The following is a 25,126-nucleotide window of genomic DNA, read 5'->3' as shown; positions in this document are numbered from 1 at the left end:
CTCAATTCTGGAGATAATTGAATCAATTGATCAAAAAGTGAACCTATGCAACTGCACATTCCTCTCAGTCCAGATTACATAGATAGAGATATTCAACAGAAAAGAGTGAGTCATCGTTTGTATTTACCTCCAAGAGTTGCTTGCATGTGGTTGATTGTCCTTGTCCATTCATGAGCAAGTTGAATAGAACATCTAGCAGCTATACAAGTCCAAACGGTGAAACTAAACTTGCAGTCAAAGTTAAGAGAAGGTGGTTTCTCTATTCCAGACCAGTAGAGAAAAAGAGGCAAGCTGGAACCGCCTGTAATATGGGTTAAAACATATAAAGTAAGGTAAAAGCACAGATAAAAAGAAAAATTAATGACATTTGTAGGGAATAAACGACGTGTCATCATGTTGTTTAATAGTGGATGACATGGTAGCAGCAAAATTAAGTATTCAAAACTATCTGGCCCGTGATATAGTAGTAACTAGGGTCGGTCCGTCCTACGGGCGGGATATGATTTTTTAGCGATTAAGATTTGTAATATTGCTGTTATATTTTGTTATTTATGTGGTTAGATTGCGAATAGAATTTATATGGGTGATAATGGTTTATGTTTTAAGCTATGGATTAGGTGGATGGTTTTATTGGATTAGGGATTATATGTGGTATATTTATTTTGGTTGTCTATTTCTCTATCCATAGATCTCTATTCTTGAGACTTGTTTCTGAGAGCAATTCCAGCGTTTGTTCAGGTGTCTCACCAAGACCGAACCAAGGCGACTATTCTCTCATCTTCGAGAGAGTTAGTTTCGTTGAACCTGAATGTTTTCCTGTTATTCTGACGTATCAAGTTGTTAGGTGATGAGCTGAATATTTTAATTAGTAAGTTGGATTTTTTTCTTTTAGACATGTTTTCTTAAAAAATTATTTGTCAGGATGTTTTTGTCGTGTTATGAAAGATTGTCAATTTTGAACTTTTATGTGAAAATATTATATATGTTTTTTGTATTTGTTTGTTTGATGTTGTTAATTATTTTTTGTTTGATGTTGTTAATTATGGAGTCATTTGGGATGATTTTAAGAAAAATGATTTTTTTCTCTTTCATTTTTTTGGGGTTACATTATTAGTACTACGAATGCAAGAGTGTTTTTTTAAAAAAATATTTATGCATTTAATACAAATAATTGTTAATTTGATCCAAAAAATAATTTCAGAGGAGTCATGATCAAACCATCACTTTAAAAATTAACAAAATCTCTAAACTTGAAAAAATAAAAAGATTAAAATTAAACTTACGGCTCTAAACCGGTTTATATATATGGAACTAAGTTCCTAAAGGTAGAATAAAGCTCCAGTAATTTTTAATCAGACTACTGTTTAATTTCTGCAACATATAGTTCAAGTGATTGCTAAGTTTATAATATGTTATACCAAATTAAATTTAAAATATTATATTTAAGAATTGTGTATATATTTTTTTGTTTTTACATGTCACTTTTGATATTTTCAAATCCTATTATGAAACAAAAAAGGTTAGGAGCAATATAATTAATTGTTTTTCTTCAATATTTATGTACTGTAAGTAAAACTGGACAAATGTTTGATGACAGGACTAACAATTTGCAAGTCATTTGTTTTTGTTTGAAGGCTTATTTATAATTTGATTGAGTTAAAACATTTTATTTATGTTGCACTTTTTATATTAAATTACGCAACTAATAATTAACGATTTATCTTCATGTTTTAATCAGTAACCAATATTTTGAAAATATATAAAATAATATAGTAAGTGTTTATAGTTTACTCACTTTTGAGATTTTGAAAAAACAAAAAAAAAATGATTTTTGGCTAAAATACAAAAACCTTAACAGTTTGAATTCTATGTTGTTATTCTCTATAATCAAATCACATGGGGTTTAGGTTTAGACCAACGTTTTTAAAATAAAATCACACAACACGAAACGTCTTCGTATGCCTTTTAAAAAACATGTGACCTATTAATTATGCCGATAATCAAATCACATAGGCATTTCAACAGTGGAGATATTGGACGTTTCTCGCCTTCTAGAAAACATGCGACCTTTTTTTTTTTGAGAAAAGAAAAGTTTCTTTCTTTCTGTCTTACTCCAAAGATTTTCTAGCATCATAGTAAGCCATCGTAGTGGCATCATCATCGTCGTAATTGCTTCTGGAGGCTAACCTTCTGCTGACTGCCGAGTACTGTGTAGGTTTCGGATGCTCACCGTCTGCATCATCATAACCTAGTGCCAGACATAAATTAAAAAACTGCATTCCAAACGTTTTCGTTTCCATTAAGATATTGAATATCTTCTTCAGTGGAATCCTAATTCAAATACGTTTCCTACCCGATCTACTTATTCTCTTTCACCAATAGTTGGGCCAAGAACTATAACTGGATATCTAGGAAAATTAGCTAGCTGCAGAGAGATTTGTAGCGGAAAAAATATCAAATAAGCTTAAAGTAAGCAAGAGATTTTAATAAAAAGGATCATCACTGAGGACAAAACTGAGCTAGAATGAAACAAAAGCAGAAGAAGCAAACTTACGTGAATTCAGAAGCCTGGTTCTACTCCAAGGAAACCAAGCTCCACTTCAGGGAAAGCCGCTATACCTTTTGGAAAGACACCGGCGGGGATTTGAAGGTTTTACAATAGCCTTTTCTGTGTATCCTCCTCCAAAAAAAAAGAGCACGATCCTAAGAAAAATAAAGTTACAGAAGACTTTAATCTAAGCCTAAATAGAGGGTTTAAAGGCAATCAAACACACACTGGAAAAAGATTGATCAACAACTAAACAGATGAAAACAAATTACAACCATAAACCTCTCTAACATTAACTCAATCGTTGTATCACCGAATTCGAAGTTAATAAGAACATGAACATGAGAACTGGGCAGCATATTTCACATCAATCTTATATAATGGAACCATTTTTTTTTCAAAAGCAAAATATCTCAAGGGAACTTAATACAGATGAGTGACATAATCTCAGTAATACCTACCTGGTTTCCAAATTTCCAGCGAGAGATGGACTTGCCTTGCCAATGGATTCGATGGTTCCGGAGCGGTTTAATACAGGCACATTTAAAATCGCGAAGTTGGATTGGTGAGGATGATGTTTATGAGAAGAAGACACACCTTTTTATAGGTGCCTAGAAGGGAGAAGAGAAGTATTGAATGACGAATCGTGGGTGAGTGGGTCCAAGGAGTAAAGAACGATGTTAATAGCGATGAACACTTAATTATATAACGTAAGAGAGGCGATGAATCAGGAACGAAACGTCATCAACGTAAACGACACAGTGATTCCAAACGAATTTTTGAGACATACGACCTCGTACAACCTCCATTGGAGTTAGACCTAATCTTATCTTCAGGATACAAAGAACCTTAAGAGAAAGCGGAGAAGACGATGTTAAGAACGTCCATGTCTATTAGTTTTGTTTTATGAGCCCAAATGGCTTTTTACAAAGTCCACTTCCAAATTGTAGCTAAAGCCCATATCAATTTCGTACGCAATTAAATGAAACGACACGTTTTGGTGAAGCGGACAGGTGTCGCGTCCAGGGCCTTCGACTTTCTGATGTGGAATCCTATGTGGCATCACCAGGAGGGAGTAAACTGTTCTTTATATATATAGACTTCACGGTCTTCATAAATGCATGCGACTGATAGAATACATGATGTCAACTTTGTTTTATTTAAAAAAAAAATTGGTGCGAATTTTATTTAAAAATTTGAAGGTTCAAAAGACACACCCGCATGGGTATCCCATTCGTACAAGTGGGAACTCAGATAACAGAACTCAAGAAAAATATATCTTTAGTAGCTGATATGAATATATGATGATTGGTCAGGAGGACTCTCTCTCCTCTCTTTTAGAGAGAGGATTTTCTCTCTACTTTCCTTGTTCCCAAATTTAATCTTTCACAAGGAGTAGAGATAAGAGAGTTTTTCCAGATCGGTTTTTTGTCTCCGGCGACGCACCTTTTTCTTCGGTGGTCGGCCGGCTCTGTCTCCGGCGTCGCGTCGTTACTCTCGATGGTCGTCCGGCTTTTGTCTCCAGCGTCTTTGCCTTCTTCTCCGGCGATGGCGGCTGGCTTTCTTGAGTTCTAAAGGGTTGGAGGGTGGATGATATCTCGATGATGGTCTATCGACGTTCTCCGCCAGTGGGTGATTCCGGTACATGTGATGTTTATTCTGTGTGGGTGTGGCTCGGAAGAGATCTAAAAATAGTTTGATTGAAGCTCTCCGAGGGTTAGTGCTCTGGCAAGGATGGTGGATGCCGTGGAGTTGTGGTGGCTCTGATCGCAGGGTTTGGTTCCGGTAAGCCGGTGGTTTCCCGTGTCGACGGTGTCGATTTGCATGTCGGGAAGACGAAGGGGTGATTTCAACCACGTGTTTCTCTTTCACAGTGGTTTGAACACGTGGCTGCGTAGTCAATGCGTTTCCACTTTCGTGTTGGCGAATGGTTCAATGGACCGTTGTTGGTCTTTACAATGTTTAGCTGTGTTGGGCTTTTCGTGTGGGTTAAATACCTTTTGTAATGGACTTGTATGGTTACTACTTTTGTAATAAATAAAATCTAGAGGAAAAAAAAAAAAAAATATGATGATTGGTCAATATCACAAACCGTAAAATTATGTAGATATACTTTTGCTGAAACTTTTTAAAACCCGGCTACAACCCCCCTAAGATAAGCCGGCCCTGTTGGAAGGCAACGATTTCTATACACTTGTTCCAAAAATTTGTGTTATATGCCATTATCATAAGGGAAGGAAGTACTGCCTAACCAACCATCGCCGGTGATAAACTCCGTTGTCGTGAAGTTAAATGCATCTTCGTAACCCATAATGTGATAACCCGACCAGTTGACCCGCTTACTTGTATCAGAACCTGGCCCGTTATTATTGTACTCGCCATAATACAGAGTATCAAGTCCTTCACCACCGGCCCATTTGGTCCAACCCGAACGGTCAATAAATTCATCAATAAAAGATTCCATTAGAACGGTTCTTGAATATCCTCTCCATGGACGCCCTAAATAGCTATTCACTCTAGTTGAGCTATTTAACAAATCGTCCGTGGCAAAGATGGAGCAGTTCTGCATCGAGATCCCAGTGTCTTCATCCGGACTATCTCGTGACTGTGCCGTAACTACAGTGAACTGTCCTGGCATTGGCAACTTTGAGACTATGTTGCAGCCTTGGAAAACCACAGCCGCGTTGCCAAATATATAATCAATTGTTCCATATATATCACATTCACGGTAGAATTGTCGGAACGAGTGAGTGTAAAGTGTGTCCTGGTAACCGTCAATGACACATCTGTATAAGGCCACAAAATCCGCGTTAACGCGTAAAGCAACCGCTTGATGCTTCTCTGGTCCCGCTGTGTTCATTATGGTTATATCCCTCGCCAAGAATCCTTCGCCAGAAACCGCTGCGACCAAGTATGAGAACCATTACAAATACAATCTTGATTTAGTTGCCAAGAACTTTAGCTATAATTCAAAATTTTGGTTGCAAGAGAAGTAAAGCTACAAGAAGTATACAAAGTTTACAAAACTTAACTAATCTTAAGCATTTTGCTTAGAATAACATAAAAATAAATTCTACAACCTCTTGAACACTTTGAAAGCGTTCACAACCGTTTTTCTTTTCTTTCTGAAAGCAATTTATAGATGTAAACATTAAATTACTGAAAATAAATTCAATAGTCTTAGTTGACAAAAAAAATCAAAATCCACAGTGTTAAATCATGATACACTATGGGCCAATCAATATAGCACTTGCGTTTTGTTTTATCCAAACGAGATCTTATAAAAAAAAAAGTCAAAGGATATAATTACCAAGAGTAGCAGATCGAAAAGTGGTCCATCCATCTCCGACACTGCGGTTGCCGGTAACAAACGTAACATCGGATCCATCACCGATCAGGACAATATTAGTCTTGTAACTTGGAATCTCAATGTTTTCGTTATACTCACCTTCTCTTACATATATCAGCACTCTGTCGTTACTCATATTAGGAGCAAAGCTTATAGCTTCGTTAATAGTTGTAAAATTACCTGTTCCATCAGCAGCCACAATGAGGATCTCACTCGGCTCATACTCGTCATACTCATCACCGGAATCTTCTAAAAACCGGCGATCTTTCCCAGAAATCCAGTCGGGAAATAACCCAAGTAACCGGCGGTTCTTGGTCTTGCTATTGGTTTTAAGATGATTGGTCTTTCTTTGTTTTGAAAGAGCCGAAAGAGAGTTGCTTACGTGTTTATAAGTGGTCGTAAAGGACGTCACGAGCTTTGGCTTTAGTGGACCAGATGCCGAGTCAAGACCTTCCAAGCAAGTGTTCTTGTTGGTGAGAGCAGCGCTCAAGTAAGCTCTAGCGGCAGCTAGCTTCCGTGGATCATTAGCATCTTCACTGATTTTGGAGAGAGAACGTTTCAGTACGGAAGAAGTTATGTGGTGGAGATCTTTGCAGTCTTGAAGAGAGCCACGTTGGCCCTCAACGAGGTTGTTCGAGATTCCGGCGGCTGAAAGGAGATCGGTGAGTTTTCCAGCCTCGGAAAGAGCTAGTTTGAGGGTTTGAAGGAGGAAAGACAGAATGTTAGGGCTTATGTTGATGGAGAGAGAGAGTTTTAAAGAGTGGAAACATGCATCTGGATATGGTGCGTTCTTGCAGAAACTTGTGGCAGAGATTTGATTAGGGTTTGGGGAAGTCGGAGATGAATACGAGAAAATGGAAGGAGTGAAGAGGAGAAAGCATAGAAAATAGAAACTGAGTGAAGAGAGAGCCATTGGAGAGGAACAATGTTAATGCATGTGGAGAAGAGAGTGGCATGTTTTAAAATGTTGGAGAGGAATGGGTTCACTTTTTACTTCGTAAACCGACAAATCTTTCAACTGTGTTTAGGCATTTTCTAATTTTTAACGACGATAATCAAATTGTGATTAATTAAACTATATAAAAAAAACAATGTGTCTGATTGCTGTTTAGTTTATTAATAAACAAACTCGCATTACTTAACCGAAATTTGGGTTTGTTGAAGAGGCATGCATTTGATGTAAATTTGGGTTTGTTGTTGCTATCTCTATCGGCTTCACATTTCGAATTACAGTTGGTCGGTTCTCGGGAAAAAGGTCAATTTCGAACCCAACAATTTATGTTGTGCCAAATACGACCTGAATAAATAGACAGTGTCAAATACGACATTAATTCAATTATAATTTAAAAATATTAATCGAATTTTTTATTTTTTTTTTTGAACAATTATTCGAATTTTTTAAAACTTGGTTAAATCTACATTGACTCTAACAGAAATTAGTCAACCGTTAAAATTATAAAACGACAACGTTTTGTTCTAATTTTCTATTAAAAAATATGTTCATTCCAGAAATCGAACGCATGCTTTCATACCCTTTTAAAAAGGCACAATTACCACTAGACTAAAATAACTTTTTGAAATATTATTAAAAAATTTAAATTATATAAAACTACCATACATCTTCATCTTATCCAATTAAAACTATGGTGATAATTGTTCTGATTTATATAAATACATTAACATGTATTTTACTTATCATATATTTAATAAATTATATCTTACTAAAATATAAATAATAAAATATTTATTATTATATGAAATTAAATATACTAATTAAAAATTTGAAGCTATTTATAAAATTTTCTTATATAAATTATTTTTAATTTTAAATTTAAGTGGGATTTTTTATTTTTTTAGATTAATATTATATATTTGTGATATTTTGTTCAAAATGTTAAGAATTCTCTTACCTTTCTTTCACTTAGATTTTTTTTCTTCAAAGTATTAGACATATTAAACAATAACTAAAAATATAAAACATAAAATATATAGTATATTATATTAATTTTGAAGAAAACTTACCATTCAAGGTTTAAAAATTTAAAATAATTTATATTAAAAACTTATAAATAGTTTCAAAGTTTAAGTTTGCTAAATTTCGTATAAGTATAAATATTTATTTATACTTTAGTATAATATAAGTTTATTAAATATATGATTATTAAAAACATGTTAATGTATCTATATAAATAAGAAATAATCATCACCAAAGTTTTAATTGAATAAGATTGAGAAGTATAGTAATATATATAATTTCAAATTTGTAAGAAATACTTCAATAAGTTACTTTAGTTTAGTGGTTAGTGTACCCTTTTTAAAGGGTATGAAGACAAGGATTCGAGTTTCGGAAGAAACATATGTGTTATAAAAGAAATTAAACGACGTTGTTTTATCTTGTTAACGGTTGACTAATTTCTATTAGAGTCAATATAGATTTATACACGTTTTGAGAAGTAAAGATGATATTTTTTAATTATAATTTAGTTGATGTTGTATTTGGTACTGTCCATTTGTTCGGGTCGTATTTGGCAAGACTGAAATTACCGGGGTCGAAATTGATCATTTTCCCGTCGGTTCTTAGCCAGGATTCAGTCAATTGGTTCGTTTTTCAAATTTGTCGGTAAGAATCTGATCACTCAAATTTGTTTTCTTTGCTCTCCATCCTCAACAATTGTGATGGGATAAAAGTATTTGACCATCAGTCCTTTTTTGAGGGATTATTAACTCTCAGAAGGATTTTAATCCTTGTCAGTTTTGTATATTTTTATTTTAAAAAACAAATCCCCTATATATTAATTGAGAAGTATTTAAAAAATTAGAACCTTAATTTTGTATTAATTAAAAAAAACCCCAAATCCTAGGTGGCACTCTAAATGCCTTCTAAATTCTATTTCAAAGAATTCTAGAGCATCTAATATAAAGTATAGTTTAATCTAATGGTGTCACATTATTTTATAATTATATAACACTAGAGAACATTATATTAACCTAAAATATAGGAAGTGTGTATTCTTTCCTTAAATAAAAGCTACGGAATTACCTAATATGATTTACATATATATGGCAATTAATTATTATGAATAATGGCAATTAATTATTATGAATAATGAAGATTTGATAACAATTTTTGCATCATTCTTTATTTTTGTTTAAAGTTATATTATTAAAAAAAATTAAACAATCACATTAACCATATAATAAAAAAATTAGATTTTTTCTTATATGTTATATTTTTAATTTTTTAAAATGACTTTAAATTACAAAAATGAGGAAACCTTATATGTTATATATATATTTTTTAAATGACTTTAAAATACAAAAATGAGGACACCTTATATGTTATATTTTTCTTATATGTTAGAATTTTCTTATATGTTATATTTTGATTTTTTTTAAAAAGACTTTAAATTACAAAAATGTAAGTTTACCTTAAATAAACGACTAAAAATATTAAAATGACATGTATCAATTCGATGGTTGATTTGAAAGCTTTCAAAACCATATGCAAGATAAAATTCAAAATAATTTAACTGTGGAAACAATACTGTTAACTTTTTTCAAAAATGTGTTCGATGAAAAAAATAAGGTTTTTATGTCATAATTTGTTTAATGTTCAGTAGAGAACATTATATTAACCTAAAATATAAGAAGTGTGTATTCTTTCCTTAAATAAAAGTTACCGAATAACCTAATATGATTTACATATATATGACAATTGATGATTTTGAATAATAAAGATTTGATAACAATTTTTGCATCCTTCTTCATTTTTGTTTAATTTTATATTTTTTAAAAAAATAAACAATCACATTAACCATATAATTAAAAAATTAGATGTTTTCTTATATGTTATATTTTGAATTTTTTAAATGATTTTAAATTACAAAAATGAAGAAACCTTATATGTTATATATTTCTTTAAAACGACTTTAAAATACAAAAATGAGGACACCTTATATGTTATATTTTTCTTATATGTTATATTTTTCTTATATGTTATATTTTGAATTTTTTAAAACGACTTTAAATTACAAAAAAGTAAGTTTTTCTTAAGTATACCACTAAAAACATTGAAATGACATGTATCAGTTTGCTGGTTGATTTGAAAGTTTTCAAAACCATATGTAAGATAAAAGTCAAAATAATTCAAATATGAAAACAATACTGTTCACTTTTTCTTATATGTTATATTTTTCTTATATGTTATATTTTTCTTATATGTTATATTTTGAATTTTTTAAAACGACTTTAAATTACAAAAAAGTAAGTTTTTCTTAAGTATACCACTAAAAACATTGAAATGACATGTATCAGTTTGCTGGTTGATTTGAAAGTTTTCAAAACCATATGTAAGATAAAAGTCAAAATAATTCAAATATGAAAACAATACTGTTCACTTTTTCAAGAATGTGTTCGAGGGGAAAAATAAGGTTTTTATGTCATAATTTGTTTAATGTCCACTAGAGAACATTATATTAACCTAAAATATAAGATGTGTGTATTCTTTCCCTAAATAAATGCTACTAAATTACCTAATATTATTTACATATATATGGCAATTAATGATTATGAATAATAAAGATTTGATAACAATTTTTGCATCCTTCTTCATTTTGTTTAATTTTATATTATTAAAAAATAAACAATCACATTAACCATATAATAAAAAAATTAGATTTTTTCTTATATGTTATATTTTGAATTTCTTAAAATGACTTTAAATTATAAAAATGAGGAAACCTTATATGTTATATTTTTTTTAAACGAATTTAAAATACAAAAATGAGGACACCTTATATGTTATATTTTTCTTATATGTTAGATTTTTTCTTATATGTTATATTTTGATTTTTTTAAAACGATTTTCAATTAATGTAAGTTTTCCGTAAGTATACGACTAAAAACATTAAAATGACATGTATCAATTCGATGGTTGATTTGAAAGTTTTCAAAACCATATAGAAGATAAAAGTCAAAATAATTCAACTGTGAAAACAATACTGTTCACTTTTTTCAAGAATGTGTTCGATGAAAAAATAAGGTTTTAAGTCATAATTTGTTTAATGTCCAATCCGATCAACTCATGATGTATTAATTATACTTTTGTTCCATTATTTTTAATAAAAATTGATCCGATTCATTGGAAAGAAATTATATAATAACAACAATAAATATTTTATATATATAAATAAAATGATCAAATGTATAAAAGAAACTATAGATAATATATACAAATAAACTCACCCTGCGCAAGGCGCAGGTCTTATCCTAGTGTAATATAAAAACAAAAACATAGTATAATATATATCAGTCTTGATTTCGGTGAAATAGTATTCCCGTGAACGAAATCTGACAAATTGACAGATACTCGTTACTTGTAGCTGTACCACTTAATTTAAATATTCTTCGTATGAGACATAAGTGTATGGAAATTGTGTTGTTCCATGACATGGCACTATTATTCTCCTTCTCTAATTTGATTCCAAATTATACAGACAAACCAAGTGACATCCACCGAGTGGAATGTTTTTCTTCTGCATGTTAGAGTTCAGTGAACCTGATTTTGGGTGATCTAAGGCTAAAATTACACATAAAATAACTAAAGTGTAATTAAACGACTAATTGGTATTATTTTACGAAAATCACGACACTCCTAAGATTTTTGATTGTTGAGACGGATTTATAAATGTCCTTGTCTTTTCTTTGCCTCGAAAATATCTATCCCCTATATATTAATTGAGGAACATTTGAAAAGATGTAACTTCAATTTTGTATTAATTAAAATAGTCCTCAATGCATAGGTGGCACTCAATTAGGTAGTCAATTACATTCAATTGAAAAATAAGTAGGTCCACATTCGATTTTTATATGTTGTTAGATACATAAGTTGGTCAAACTATATGATATAATGATATGATATGTTATTTTCTTTCCTTAAATAAAACCTACGGAATTACCATAAATGACTAATATATATATGACAATTAATGCTTTTAATAATAAAGATTTGATAACAATTTATATCTCCTCCATCATTTTTTGTTTAATTTTATATTATTAAAATAAATTAAACAATCAAATTAGCTATAAAAATAAAATTTAGATTTTTTCGTATATGTTATATTTTGAATTTTTAAAAACGACAATAAATGACTAAAACTATTAAAATTATTATGTTAAAAATTAATGATCAATGGTTTAACATTTTTATTATAAGAAGATACACATGATTTTAAAACCATATGAGTAAAAAATATCATTTAATAATAAATAAATATATTTATAGATTAAACACTATATACCATAAGATTACATAAATATTTTAATATTAAAACTTTCAATGAATTTTCAAGAACATTTATAAATTATAAAATTATTAAAGATTTCAGATTGAAAATTTTGTTATCGATGATTTAAATATTTTGTTATAAAACGATATGAATGATCATAGAACCGTATGATTATAAATTCTTATTTAATAAATAACTATACAAAATATACTATTCTTAGAAAAATAGGTTGGTCCATCTTAACTTATATTACACTTTTTATAAAACTAACTATCGAATTGATAAATAACGTACCAAAAAATGTTTTGCACTTTCCTTAAATAAAAGCTACGAAATTACCTAATATGATTAACGTATATGTGAAAATTAATTATTATGAATAATAAATATTTGATAACAATTTTTGTATCTTAGTTCTTTTTTTAATTTTATATTATTAAAATATATTTAAAAATCACATTAAATATATTGAGTCATTTATATGCTATATTTTGAATTTTTGAATTTTGAATTTTTGAGTCTTATATGCTATATTTTGAATTTTTCAAAACATCTATAAATTATTAGAAATTTGAAGATCCCCACTCTGAAAATTTTGTGATCAATAGATTATTTTTTTGTCATAATAAGTTACAAATAATCATAAAATTGTATTAATATGAACTTTTATTTAATATTATAAGAAGATACACATGATTTTAAAACCATATGAGTAAAAAATATCATTTAAAAATAAAACACACATATATATATATATAGATTATACTATATACCATAAGATTACATAAATATTTTAATATTAAAACTTTCAATGAATTTTCAAAAACATTTATAAATTATAAACTTATTAAAGATTTCACATTGAAATTTTTGTTATCGATGATTTAAATATTCAGTTATAAAATGATATGAATGATCATAGAACTGTATGATTATAAATTCTCATTTAATAAATGACTATATAAAATATATTATTCTTAGAAAAATAGGTTGGTCCATCTTGACTTACATTATATTTTGTATTAAACTAACTATCGAATTGATAAATAATCTACCAAATTTTTTTTTGCACTTTCCTTAATTAGAAGCTACGGAATTACCTAATATGATTAACGTATATATGAAAATTAATTATTATGAATAATAAATATTTGATAACAATTTTGGTATCTTAGTTCTTTTTTTTAATTTTATATTATTGAAAGATATTAAAAAATCACATTAAATATATAATAAAAACATTTATATTTTTTCTTATATGTTATATTTGAATTTTTCAAAACGTTTATATATTATTAGAAATTTGAATATTCCCACTCTGAAAATTTTGTGATTAATAGATTATTTTTTTGTTATAATAAGTTACAAATGATCATAAAATATAACGCATATGAATTTTTATTTAATAAATATTCAAACTAAATAATATATATATATAAACACTAATGATTTAAAACAACAAGATTGGCTGATCAATTTAGTCGTCCAGTTGAAATCTTTCAAAAGTATGTGAAAGACTAAAGTCAAAGTAAATATGGATTTAGAATAGTAGTTATATTTTACTAACCAAATACCGAAAAAAACCGAACCGAACCGAAACCAACCCGATATCCGGATTGAACACCCGTAATCCAAATGAAGCCAAACTATTGTTTCATTCTCCAAAATATAATAAAAATAATAACTTAATCCCGCGCAAGGCGCGGATCTTATCCTAGTATACATATATAAAGTAATTTTTTTCTCAACTTCTTATAACATGTGGAAAAAGATTTGCTGAGACATATCATTATGTAATCTTGTTTTTTACATTTTAAGTTTTTTTTTCTAAATTACTGCAATATCGTCCATCACGTATAAGATATATCCAATCATGCTAGCACAAGAATCAGCAGTGACCATGACAGCTTCTTTGAAGATAAAAGCGAGTGTGGTTGTTGCTTTTGCAGGCTTCACCATCTGTACATCTTCTTTCTGAAACCCATCAATCTAAAACTCAAACAAAAACCAAAGCATACTACCACAGATGAATGCAAAAAATAATCATCAAACTAAGTAAAAAGAAAACTTACATATATGGTTCGGGGCAGATCAAAGCTAATCTATCATGAGATCAATCAAAACCAGTTGTCAATCTAAAAATTTTTTTCTCGAAAACTCATATCTATACTATTATTTGAAAAGTAAATTTACTTATTAGTGATGGTGATTTTAGGTAATTTTGATTATTTGTCATTTTTATGATTTTGATTGATGAGTCATCAATTTAAATCTATATTGTTATTAGAACTTTATAAAATAAATAGAAATTAAGATTATGATATAAATAAATATTTTACTTGATCCAATCTTTAATATAATAAAAAAAAATTCAAACTTACTATCTTTTAATTTGACATTGACATAGATACTAGAATATATATATAAATATATAACAACTTATATATTGTAGTTTCTTTATATATATATATATATATATATATATAATTATGAGATGCATGTGCTAAAATAATTAATATATCATAGTAAAATTTAGTGTTATTCTTTCACTATCAACCAATCACAAGTTCTCTATCAATGTTTATCAAAAAAATAATTTATCAAAATTAGTATAAATTATATATATATATATATATAACTTATTTATCGTAAGTAATATTTAGGTTTAATAATATTTTATACTCAATTATTAATCTTAATAAATAATTCTAGTGTTTTAGATGGTTAATTATAATTATCTTGAAAATAGTTTAAAAAATTTAACGATAATATCATGGTTAAATTTATATTATATTTACTTTATTAATATTAAAATATTATATATATGTTTATATTTTATTTGGTTTAGTAATTTTAAACCAACTCTATTTATATATATATATATATATATATATATATATATATATATATATATATATCCTTTAAGATAGAATGAATCATATTTTAAGATATTTTTAGGAAAATTAAATTCACTCATCCAGTCATATTTTATGGATTTGGCAAATAAGCCCTTTATTTAATTAGTTTGGTTTGATCTAGATTTGATTCCGCAATCATTGATAAATTCAATTAAAGAAAATGGGTTTGATTAAAACTTGATCATCCTGATACCCTGATATTTTAGAGGTTTTATTCTCAGCCGGCTTCCAAATAAATAAATAGAATTAGAAGAAGCTATGCAATATGTTTTTTGGGTCGAAGCTACGCAATATGTTACATACTAGCATGTTGTAAGTGTTAGAATCTTATGGAACTAAAGAGATTTACTAAATGTACTTTTACTCTTTGCTAATCCTCAAATAAATCATCTAATATTAATAAGTCACAAACATCATGGTTTTGATTGTTTGTAGTTTTGAAAATGTTTTTTTTTTGTTTTTCCAAAAACCATTATTTAACCATTCATGATTTATGTATATATTTTTAGTTTTTCTATATTTTTTATTTCTTTTTAAAAAAATAAAAAAAATTTCTTATCCAATATTTATCCCCAATAATTTGCACATGAATTGTTTATCCCCAACAATATTTATTCTATGATTTTTATCTCCCATAGCAACCATGCTATGGTTTACTTCTAAAAAGCAGGAAAACAATGTACTCACATAAATACATCTACAATTCTCTCGCAAGATCCGGCATAGGCCACTTAGATCAGGCGATCACCAGGCTACATATCACTAAGGCCATCTGCAATATGACGGATCTTATTAGTTACTGTAACACGAATCCGTGATCACGAATCCATTAAGATCATGAGATCACAAGTGTCTCCGTACCCGAATAACCTAAGGAATGACAGTCTCTTTCGATTCCTCGCAATGAAGAATCTACTATCGGGTTTCTAAGTAGTTCATCGCAAAATAACCCAAAAAGACCCTTCAAAAGCGACATCCTACTTCTATTATCGATCCAAGGACTTGCTGAGAAGATATGACTCCGGTCCACCATAGTGCATATGTTATCTTCCAAATTCATCCATCAAATCGAAACATAAAGGACAATCTGTTAGGAATAATTAATCTAGGAAGTCATATCTCCTGTTTAGAGCAAGAAGCCAACATTTTTTTTCCTGCTTAGGATGATTTCTAGCTCGCGGGCTGTGTTTTTTTCCTGTTTACCATATTTCAGGATATGAAATTACCTAACCCAGTTGTCAACTACAAGGAAGGGGATTACTAAACCTAGAACATGGGATTGAGTCGATTGACTATTTAAGAATTCGACTATAAAGTTAGAAGGCTAGAATTAGAGTTTTTTAACCAATACATTATAGTTTTAACTCTCTTGATCAATAAATATGATATTTTAAATCTTTGACTCTTGTTTTTACTACTTGCTTCATGAGGGGAAACCCTTCTTAAAATTACTCTACTACTTCAGTTTCTTAAAAATAACATATATTCGATCTACGACGATGTTACCATATCCAACCATTTTCTTTATTTTGGTTCGTTTCGTTTCGGTTAGTTTTGTTTTACTTATTGAACACCCCCTAGACTTATGGATTTAATTTCTCTATTCTGTTTTAGTTTATCATTTCTTGTTGATGACGGAAACTCTCGACCAAACAGAAGATAGGAGCGCGCTTGCATCATCTAACCAATTTTCTAATTTTGTCTAACACCTTTAGATATATGTAAAACAATAAAAGCTGGTAACTCTAAAAACAACAACTCCAGAAATAAATAATTAAATAAATTATAGAGTTAAAATAAGATAGTAAGAACAACGAAGCAGAGAATTTAAGAAAGAAGGAAGAAACTTAAAGGAGGTTATAACGTATCTGTCATTATATCTGCTGAATAGTTCGTACAAAGCTCAATATCTACAAAAGTCAATTGGGTTCCCACAAAACGGTGGGGCCCATCGTGACCAGGTCTTTTATACATGATCTCATCTTCCGCCTTAGCCTCTTCTTGATTTCATTTTTTGTAAGAATGATTCAAACAAATATTGTCTGAAATTTTAGGAGAGCCAAAAAAGATGGGAAAGGGCTGGTTAGCATGTGTCTCGGCCCCTTGTTTACCTACAGGAAAAGACAAAAAACATCAAGTTGGTTTCTAGATTTTACTCTATAATTCTTGAACAATCATTATGAATTTGTAATAATAAGGATTGCTGATTCTTTGATACTGGTGTTTGATTTGTCAAGAAACAGGAGAAGGAGAAGAAGAAATGGTTTGGGAAGCAAAAGAGTAGAGAATCCATTGAATTCTCATTGGAGGAGACTACTCCTGTAGATCCTTCATCTTCCTCCATTACTCGGCCGTCCCCTCCTCCGTTGCCTGATTTTGTTCCTGAACCGTTGTTGCCCCCACCATCCCCTCCTCCTCCTCTGTTTGCTGATTTAGCTCCTCAGCCGTTGTTACCACCACCATCATCCCCTCCTCCTCCCCCTCCTTTTCCGCCATATGCCAACAATAAATGCTATGATGCTTCCAAAGAAGCAAAGACTAGACAAGCTCTGGCTCTCGCATCGGCTGTTGCAGCCGAAGCAGCGCTGGTGGCTGCACATGCTGCCGTAGAAGTCACACGTCTCACGTTGGATACCTCAACACGTCAAATTGAGGAATCAAAGGAGGAAGCTGCTGCGATCAAGATCCAAAATGCGTATAGATGTTACAAGGTATACATACAAATCATTCATTCCCTTAAATGCTTGTCTTATTACAAGGGATTTACTGTCTAATATGTAAAACTACAAAAATTTAATGCATCGATATACGTTTAGTACATCTTTTGAGAAGGCCATTTACTGGGGTTTCACAGGCAAGACACACTCTACGTATGCTGCGAGGAATGGTCAGGCTAAAGACGTTGCTACAAGGAAAATACGTGAAAAGACAGATGAACGCGATGCTTAGCTCCATGCAAACTCTTACACGTTTACAAACACAGATTCAAGCGAGGAGGAATCGGTTATCTGAAGAGAACAAAGCTCGTCACACGCTGATCCAGCAGAAGGGTCACCAGAAAGAAGGCCAAAATCAGAATTTGGTAATTAATTAACCTCCATACCTTTTACTACAATGTTGAACAAATGCTTAGAATGATCATCAGTTCTTCTTTTCAGATTATTGCGGGAGATTTTGATTCCAGCAATAAATCGAAGGCACAGATCAAAGCACAGTTTGCAAATCGGAAAGAAGCTTCTGTAAGACGTGAGAGGGCTTTGGCGTATGCGTACAGTCATCAGGTATATATTAAACTAATACAACTTCGTTGCGAAAGTTAACCATATATTTATGCTATTAAATGAATTAGCAAACGTGGAGAAACTCTACAAAACATCCACACCAGACTCTGATGGACGCAGACACTCCTCACTGGGGTTGGAGTTGGCTTGACCGGTGGATGGCATCTCGTCCATGGGAACCTATATCCAACGATGATCAAGCCTCCGTCAAACGCGAGAATTCCATCAAGACTTCTCCCGCCAGATCTAAAGAACCAAAATCTGTCAGCCGAAAAGCTAACCAGAGCGAGGGGGTTAATCGTAGGCACAGCATTGGTGGTGGATCAGCTGAGAGCCTAGATAGTTCTTTATCACGCAGAAGTTCTTTTGGTAATACGGAAACTGAAAAATCCAAGGCTAGTGTGGAAACAACAAGCAACATGACGACTAACCCCCAACCGTTGAAGAAACCCAAGGGAAGTGTGGGAACAGCAAAAAACATGGTTAACACGCAAGCTATGAAATCAAAAGATAGTGTGGGAACAAGATACTTGGCTAACACGCAAGCTTTGAATTCTAAGGTTAGTGTTGGCCAACCGAGCAACTTGGGCTCCCAAAAGAAGGTTGTGTCCGATAAAAATAAACTTCCGCAAATGGTAATGCCAAAGAAGAGGCGTTCATCTTCAATTTCTCTTGCGTCAACAAAGAAGGTTTCGGATTCGGACAAAGCTACGACACGCGCTGCAAATGAAGAGAAAAAGAGAAGAAATGGTAGTACCGGTTAAGCATCTCAAATCCAAGATTTTTTCTATCAGATTGAATCTGTGAAAAAAAAGTGTGTGTTTTTGTTGTTTTCTTTGGGTGAGTACAAAGTACTATTATCTGTTTGCGGTTTCGTTTTCTTTCTTTTTTTCTTATTTTTTAAATTGTTTTAGTTAAAAACCTCTCCGTCGCATTGAATGTTTGTTTAATTACGGGAAAACATGTTGACAAAAAAAAAAATTACGGGAAAATATCCAAACAGTACGACGGCGATAAAAAAGTGCGACGATGTGATAATATTTTGATTCCGTACGTCTTGCATGCGAGTGTTAAGCTAGGGATAGAAGATCTGAGGTTCCTTGTTGTGGGCTACTGTCTCTTTTAAGTAAAGGAGTGGTTTTTTCATTAGGTTAAAAACTTTGGATTTGCGTTTGAAAGTTTGGAGGGGATGTCCAGTTCCTAATCTAACCTGCGTTTATCGGGTCCCTGCTTGCTATTGAAGAGTGAATTCAGTTCGAATATCCTCTTGCATGTTGGTTTTAAAGTGAAAGTGATGATGATGTTGATTACTTGCCCTGATTTTGACGTGTGTGTTTCTAGAGGATTCCCTTGGGTTTGATTAGCTTTTCCTGTTGTCAATGTGTTTGTTGATATGTTCAAATTATCCCAAGAGCACTTTCTCAAATAAAATTTGAGAACTGAATCCACATGAAGCATTAAATCAAACAGAATATGATATCAGTTTGTAAACAGATAGGGAAAACGCTAGATCCAGGGAAATCAAACATGCAATCAAAACTTAGATCAAAAGTTGATAAGAGTTTATTAAGTTCAATCCTAGAACTCGAATTCAATTACCAATTGTCCAATTCTCGCAGCGACAAACTGTCTAAGTCTAAATTTTCGAAAGTTAACTCTTGATTCTGCATGTCCTGTTTTTCCCTAAGACACTAAGACACTAAAGTTAGATACATCAAAGTTTGACGTTTCATGTTTTTACGGGAAAATCAGCTTGCGGACATGTTGATTAAGCCTCTTCATCATGGTCCATTTCATTCTCTTCTTCAGCACTTGTTATTCTCAAGTATTTATCTTCCTGGTGCTTTGTTGATAAGGACTTGAGGGGGATTGTTAATGTAGATGACCCGGTTTATTTTTGGTTTGTATTGGTTAAGTTATTTGCTTAACCGTACATATATATAAACATAATGCACATGTAAATGTTAATTAAGATGAAAAACAATCTTTCATTTCATCGTCTCCTTCATCTTTAATTTTATCTCTGAGTTTGAACTCGAATCTTCAGTTTCTTTATCTTTGTTTCTGAGGTTAATATTTTTTTTAAAAGGAGAAGAAAATTAATCGGAAAGGAAGCATAATATATCAAGTTTTCTTTCGCTGTCCGTACATGGCCGTACATGTTACGTTTAATCAAGCATCGTGAATCAAGTTTAAATATCAGCATACATTAAGTTTAGCTGTGAGATGTGAATTAATCTGCAATTATTATTTATATTTATGATTTTGAGTCTTGGTTTGGTTCAATTTCTACTTCTACAGGTTCTTTTCTAACTGGTAATTTTTCCCAAAAAAAGAGTATATATAACAAAGGAATAACTAAACTTAACCAAATTTATCTGATTTAAATTTTAACTGAATACTGGAAAATTTTATTCAGTTCAGAAAAAATATTACAAAACAAAATAAACCCAGTTTTGTTTAGTTTTATTCATCACATTTTTCCCAACCCGAACTATCCAAAAAACCAACAAAGCAATACGACGCAACCCATAGAACCGACTAACTGAAACTGAACCGACCTGCAGACCTAAGCCAAAATTTATGTCTTATCTCACAAATTCTTAACTAGATTAATGTGTAAATGCTCTATAATACTGGGGCTCTCAGAGAACACATAGGAACCTGAGAATATTATAATACTCTTTGTCAAAATGTTTGATGAGTTAACAGGTTTTAAATGGCGATCCATTTAAGCATCTTTGTGGTGTTCTGCTTTGAATTGGTGTTTTGCTTCGGTGTTCTGTTTTGGTTGTGTTTTCATTTTTTTTGTTTTTGTTTTAAACGTTCTTTTATCAATGAAATTGGTGTTTTCTTTTATATTTACCGTTTGTCGATCTCATTGACGCCAAGAGTCGCCACCCGCTATTTAAACCGAGATTTAAGGTTTCACCACTTTTTTTTTATATAAAAAGACGTTGCTGTTACATAGAAGGTTTCATTCAAGATATGCAGCAAAGGAACAAAAACAGCAAAAGCAAAATGTGTAAAGCTGGTCACAGCTCTTAAGTTTTAATTAATCTTTTACACAACTTTTAAGTGAATTCGATTTTACTTGTACATAACTATTAAAGAAAAGAGAGATTGAAATATAACAATAAGTCACAATTCATTCGGCTACTTGTTCCAGGGCACCAACTTTCGTCTTCCATGAATCATCTTCTAATCCACTAGCCTGTAACGGTGGCAACGAGAAGACGCTAACTGTTGAGCTACCGCTGCGGATTTCCTTTAAAACCCTAAGAGCGGAGACAGTGCTCTTCATGTACAAGCTCTCCATGTACTCAATCTCAGACAAATCTTTAGGAAGTCTGAGAAGATCAGAACCGTTGGTTTCTGACGTTGTTGGCTCTGATTTGTCTTCCTCAAGATTCCGGTTTTTGTTAGACGGGAAGAGGCGGTCCAGCATAGCCTCACACTCTTTGACAAATGTGTTGAGCAGGTCAGTGGTGAAGAAAGGCTCTTGCAGAACCTTTTGGATGAATGGTAGTCGGATAAGAGCCCCGGTTCTTTTGTCGTACTTTTTGAGAATCTTAGCTAACCCTATAAAAACGAAAAGAACCCAATTCTACACATTTTAGAGAATAAGAATAAAGGCAGCAACAACCTCGAGTTTATTATAAAGAGGAAAGCATCTGCGACGACGAGTGGACAATTAAACAAATTAGAGCATATTTCCTCCATCATGTGGGCACCATTTCAGTAAACAAACAGTACACCAATCGTGAAGAATATCAACTCTTTCTATACACGTAATGTGAAGACTAGTGCAAAAAAATAAAACTTGTGAAAACTCTCCCCCACAAGGAACTGCTAAAACTGAACATCCATTTGAGCTTGTGAAAATTGTTAAGAGGTAAAAAACATGTGAGGTCAAGGGATCAGCCAAAGAAAATGAAGATAAAATATAACCTGTATAGTTGAGAGCACTATAATTCATCAGCAGGACCATTTCTCCATGAAAATCTACAATATCTCTCTTTATATTAATCATCTCTTCATTTGAATTATTTGCCTTTGCCACTTGGTCCTTCAATTCCTGCAACAATAAAGAGTTGAATATGCTGTTTCAAATATATGCTAAAGGACAAAAATACTAGGAGCAGAAATCTCTAACGATGCCCAGACTAATAAGCCTATAGAAAACCAGGTAGGATTCGAACACTGGCCTAGACCCACATAGTACCGAGTTCTTACGGGACCGAGGCCTAAACAGACAAGAGCATGTTCATATTCAAGAATTGTATAATTACATCAGATCACAAGTAATAAACGTGAAGCTGTAGCAATCAATGACATGACACAATCAAAACTAATGAGTTTTGAGATTAAAGGAAACAGATCATACGAAAAAAAAACAGAGCTATTGTTTTTTACCTTCAATCTGATGATGTATTCTTCCTCTTTCTCGACGAAGAAAGAATTGAATTTGTCGAGCTCTTCCTCGAGAAGGCGAATGAAATCAAGCTCCTCCTTCGTTGGATCCGTGTCGGTGGAATTTGGGTCGGAGGATCTGGAACGCTTGTTTGGGCGATTCTCGACGCCACCTCTGGGCTCCAAGAGCTTCAGCTTCTTCTTGAGCTCCTTGTAGGAGAGAAATTTGTCTTGCCATTCAGGCAAGGTCTCCTCGATCTGGTTGCTAAGACTCTTGCCGAATTTCATGGCACAAAGGGGGAGGCTAGCAATCACACACACACACAAATACATCCCACAAGGCCTGTTCCTGCCTCATATTGTTTTTCATTGAGTGTCGAATATTCGCAGTTTTGTTTATGGAATATCCACTTTTTATTCGAAGCATATCTCTTGACTTTTTTTATTTTTTATTAGTTTATTAGTTTCCCGTTCTGTTTTTTTTTTTTTTTTTTTTCTCTTCTACCCATTTTGGTTAGAACAGTTTTCCAAAGAGAACTATCTATCTAACCGTGTTTGAAATACTGTATATGAGAGAAAATAAAATTTATGGTACTAGCCTATTTCGCTTGTTGGTTTGCTCGACCATCACTCCAAACTCCAAAGAATATGATATATGTTCACGTTTTCGTAGTTATTCTGCAGACTCTGAAAACTATTAATCTCTGCAGCAAAAAATGGCCAGTCCATCGAATTGTAGTCATATCCACTATGTCAATCCGTCTCAAATACAATCAAAGAGATCTTCATATATCTATCGGTTGTCTAAAGTAATCATTTATGACAGAGTCGACTAATCTTTTCCTTTTATTAATCCCGCCTTTCTTTTGCAAGTTGTCTTTACTCTTTTCAGCCGTCTTTGATATTGTGCTAAACATTATTGATGTTGACGGACCGAGTTCGTCGTTTAATGAATCCTGAGAGAAAAAAAATCCATCTCCAACAAAAACCAGACAATACCAAAACACCATGCTTCGAACCATAGATATGTGCATTTTTCAAAACCCGAAATTGTCAACTTCTTTTCTTGTTCTCTTTATTTCCGAATACCCTAATTTGTCACATAAATATGTACGTATATACAAATTACAAAACACAAAGCTTTTAATATTCCCAGATATTTATAAGAAATGTCTGCACAGTGGATTTTATTTTTTTGTAACTTAAATTAAGATTAACAATATCGAGTATCGAAACCAGAGTTGTAAAGTCAGCAATTCATTAATGTATCGAGTATCGAAACCATAGTGCTCTACCATATTTAGCTGCATTCCCATTTTAAAATCAACCTCTATCTGGTTTGATCAATGGTCCCCTCGTGGCAGATTGATTGACACAACAAATGAAAGAGGCATGATAAATATGGGCATTAAGCTTAATGATACAGTGGAAAAGGCTATCAACTCTCACCGCAGAAGGAGACATCGAGAGGAAATTTTCAACACGATAGAAGAGGAGATATTGACACTGCGTCTGCGAAGTCTAAATCACAATGAAGATGTCTGTCTGTGGAAAGCAGGGGATAATATTTACAAAGCAGATTTTAGTTCTAAAGCGACATGGAACCTCATCCGTGTTGAGCAAGCTAAAGTCAACTGGTACAAAGGCATTTGGTTCCCCTGCAACACACCTCGATACTTCTTTATGGCTTGGATTGCGGTTCAAAATAGACTCCCCACGGGTGATAGGATCTTAACCTGGAATGTGCCTACGCCAACAGCATGTTCCCTCTGCTCAGAGCCACTTGAAACTCGCAATCACCTGTTTTACAAGTGCAAATATTCAGAAGAAGTTTGGAAGAATCTTACTAATAAGCTACTGTCAGTGCACTATACAAATGATTGGGAGGAGATCATCCGGCTTCTCACGGACCAGACATGGACCTCGACCCGATTATTTCTGCTCAGGTATGTGTTCCAGACGACACTATCAACTATTTGGAAAGAGAGGAATGGGAGAAGGCATGGAGAACTCTCCAACAACCCTGCAACTTTGATCAAAAACGTGGACAAAGCTGTCCGAAACCGCATATCCAGTTTGCGTTCTATGGGAATTCGCAAGCACAACAAAGCCATGGAAACATGGTTTTCATTTAGATAACATTTTATTTCTTTCTCCAATTTCTTAAGAAACCTTCGAAACACTCAACTTATGTTGCAGTCATTGTAAAAATGTTTTTTCTTGAATTAATTAAACATTTATTCAAAAAAAAAAAAATCAACCTCTACTGTTATGTCAGCAATTCATTAATGTATCCTGGATATTTTTCTTGATTTCCATGTTTCAGT

The 25,126-nt window shown here is 32.1% G+C and overlaps 3 protein-coding genes across 7 annotated transcripts; 1 reads left to right on the top strand and 2 right to left on the bottom strand.

Annotated features, from left to right (window-relative positions):
* Positions 1-630: 630 nt before the first annotated feature.
* LOC103858353 (probable pectinesterase/pectinesterase inhibitor 12) lies at positions 631-9,057 on the bottom strand. Of its 2 annotated transcripts, XM_033287526.1 has the most exons (5): positions 6,078-9,057; positions 5,859-5,996; positions 3,010-5,449; positions 2,555-2,703; positions 631-2,248 (listed from the first exon to the last, which is right to left on the bottom strand). In XM_033287526.1, exons 1-3 carry the CDS (start codon positions 6,808-6,810, stop codon positions 4,761-4,763), a joined length of 1,560 nt encoding a protein of 519 aa, XP_033143417.1. In that variant the 5' UTR covers positions 6,811-9,057; the 3' UTR covers positions 631-2,248; positions 2,555-2,703; positions 3,010-4,760. The 2 variants fall into 2 exon arrangements, with proteins under 2 accessions (XP_033143417.1, XP_009133941.2); XM_009135693.3 differs by having other exon boundaries at positions 5,859-9,056.
* Positions 9,058-13,859: 4,802 nt separating this feature from the next.
* LOC103858350 (protein IQ-DOMAIN 1) lies at positions 13,860-19,320 on the top strand. 4 transcript variants are annotated; one of them, XM_018657257.2, is made up of 6 exons: positions 13,860-17,066; positions 17,160-17,242; positions 17,349-17,816; positions 17,960-18,187; positions 18,264-18,386; positions 18,455-19,320. In XM_018657257.2, the coding sequence occupies exons 2-6, from the start codon at positions 17,174-17,176 to the stop codon at positions 19,148-19,150; spliced, it is 1,584 nt and encodes a 527-aa protein (XP_018512773.1). In that variant the 5' UTR covers positions 13,860-17,066; positions 17,160-17,173; the 3' UTR covers positions 19,151-19,320. The 4 variants fall into 4 exon arrangements, with proteins under 4 accessions (XP_018512773.1, XP_033144887.1, XP_009133939.1 ...); XM_009135691.3 differs by having other exon boundaries at positions 13,862-17,066; positions 17,343-17,816; XM_033288996.1 differs by having other exon boundaries at positions 13,860-17,242.
* A 1,985-nt stretch (positions 19,321-21,305) lies between these two features.
* Positions 21,306-23,247, bottom strand: LOC103858349 (SPX domain-containing protein 2). The gene is made up of 3 exons (XM_009135689.3): positions 22,803-23,247; positions 22,338-22,464; positions 21,306-21,968 (listed from the first exon to the last, which is right to left on the bottom strand). The coding sequence occupies exons 1-3, from the start codon at positions 23,130-23,132 to the stop codon at positions 21,535-21,537; spliced, it is 891 nt and encodes a 296-aa protein (XP_009133937.1). The 5' UTR covers positions 23,133-23,247; the 3' UTR covers positions 21,306-21,534.
* Between the last annotated feature and the right edge of the window lie 1,879 nt (positions 23,248-25,126).

The sequence above is a fragment of the Brassica rapa genome, chromosome A03 (genome assembly GCF_000309985.2).
Source record: "Brassica rapa cultivar Chiifu-401-42 chromosome A03, CAAS_Brap_v3.01, whole genome shotgun sequence".
Taxonomy (NCBI): domain Eukaryota; kingdom Viridiplantae; phylum Streptophyta; class Magnoliopsida; order Brassicales; family Brassicaceae; genus Brassica; species Brassica rapa.
The sequence above is the reverse complement of the archived record's forward strand: the minus strand, read 5'-3'. Positions and strand labels throughout refer to the sequence as shown.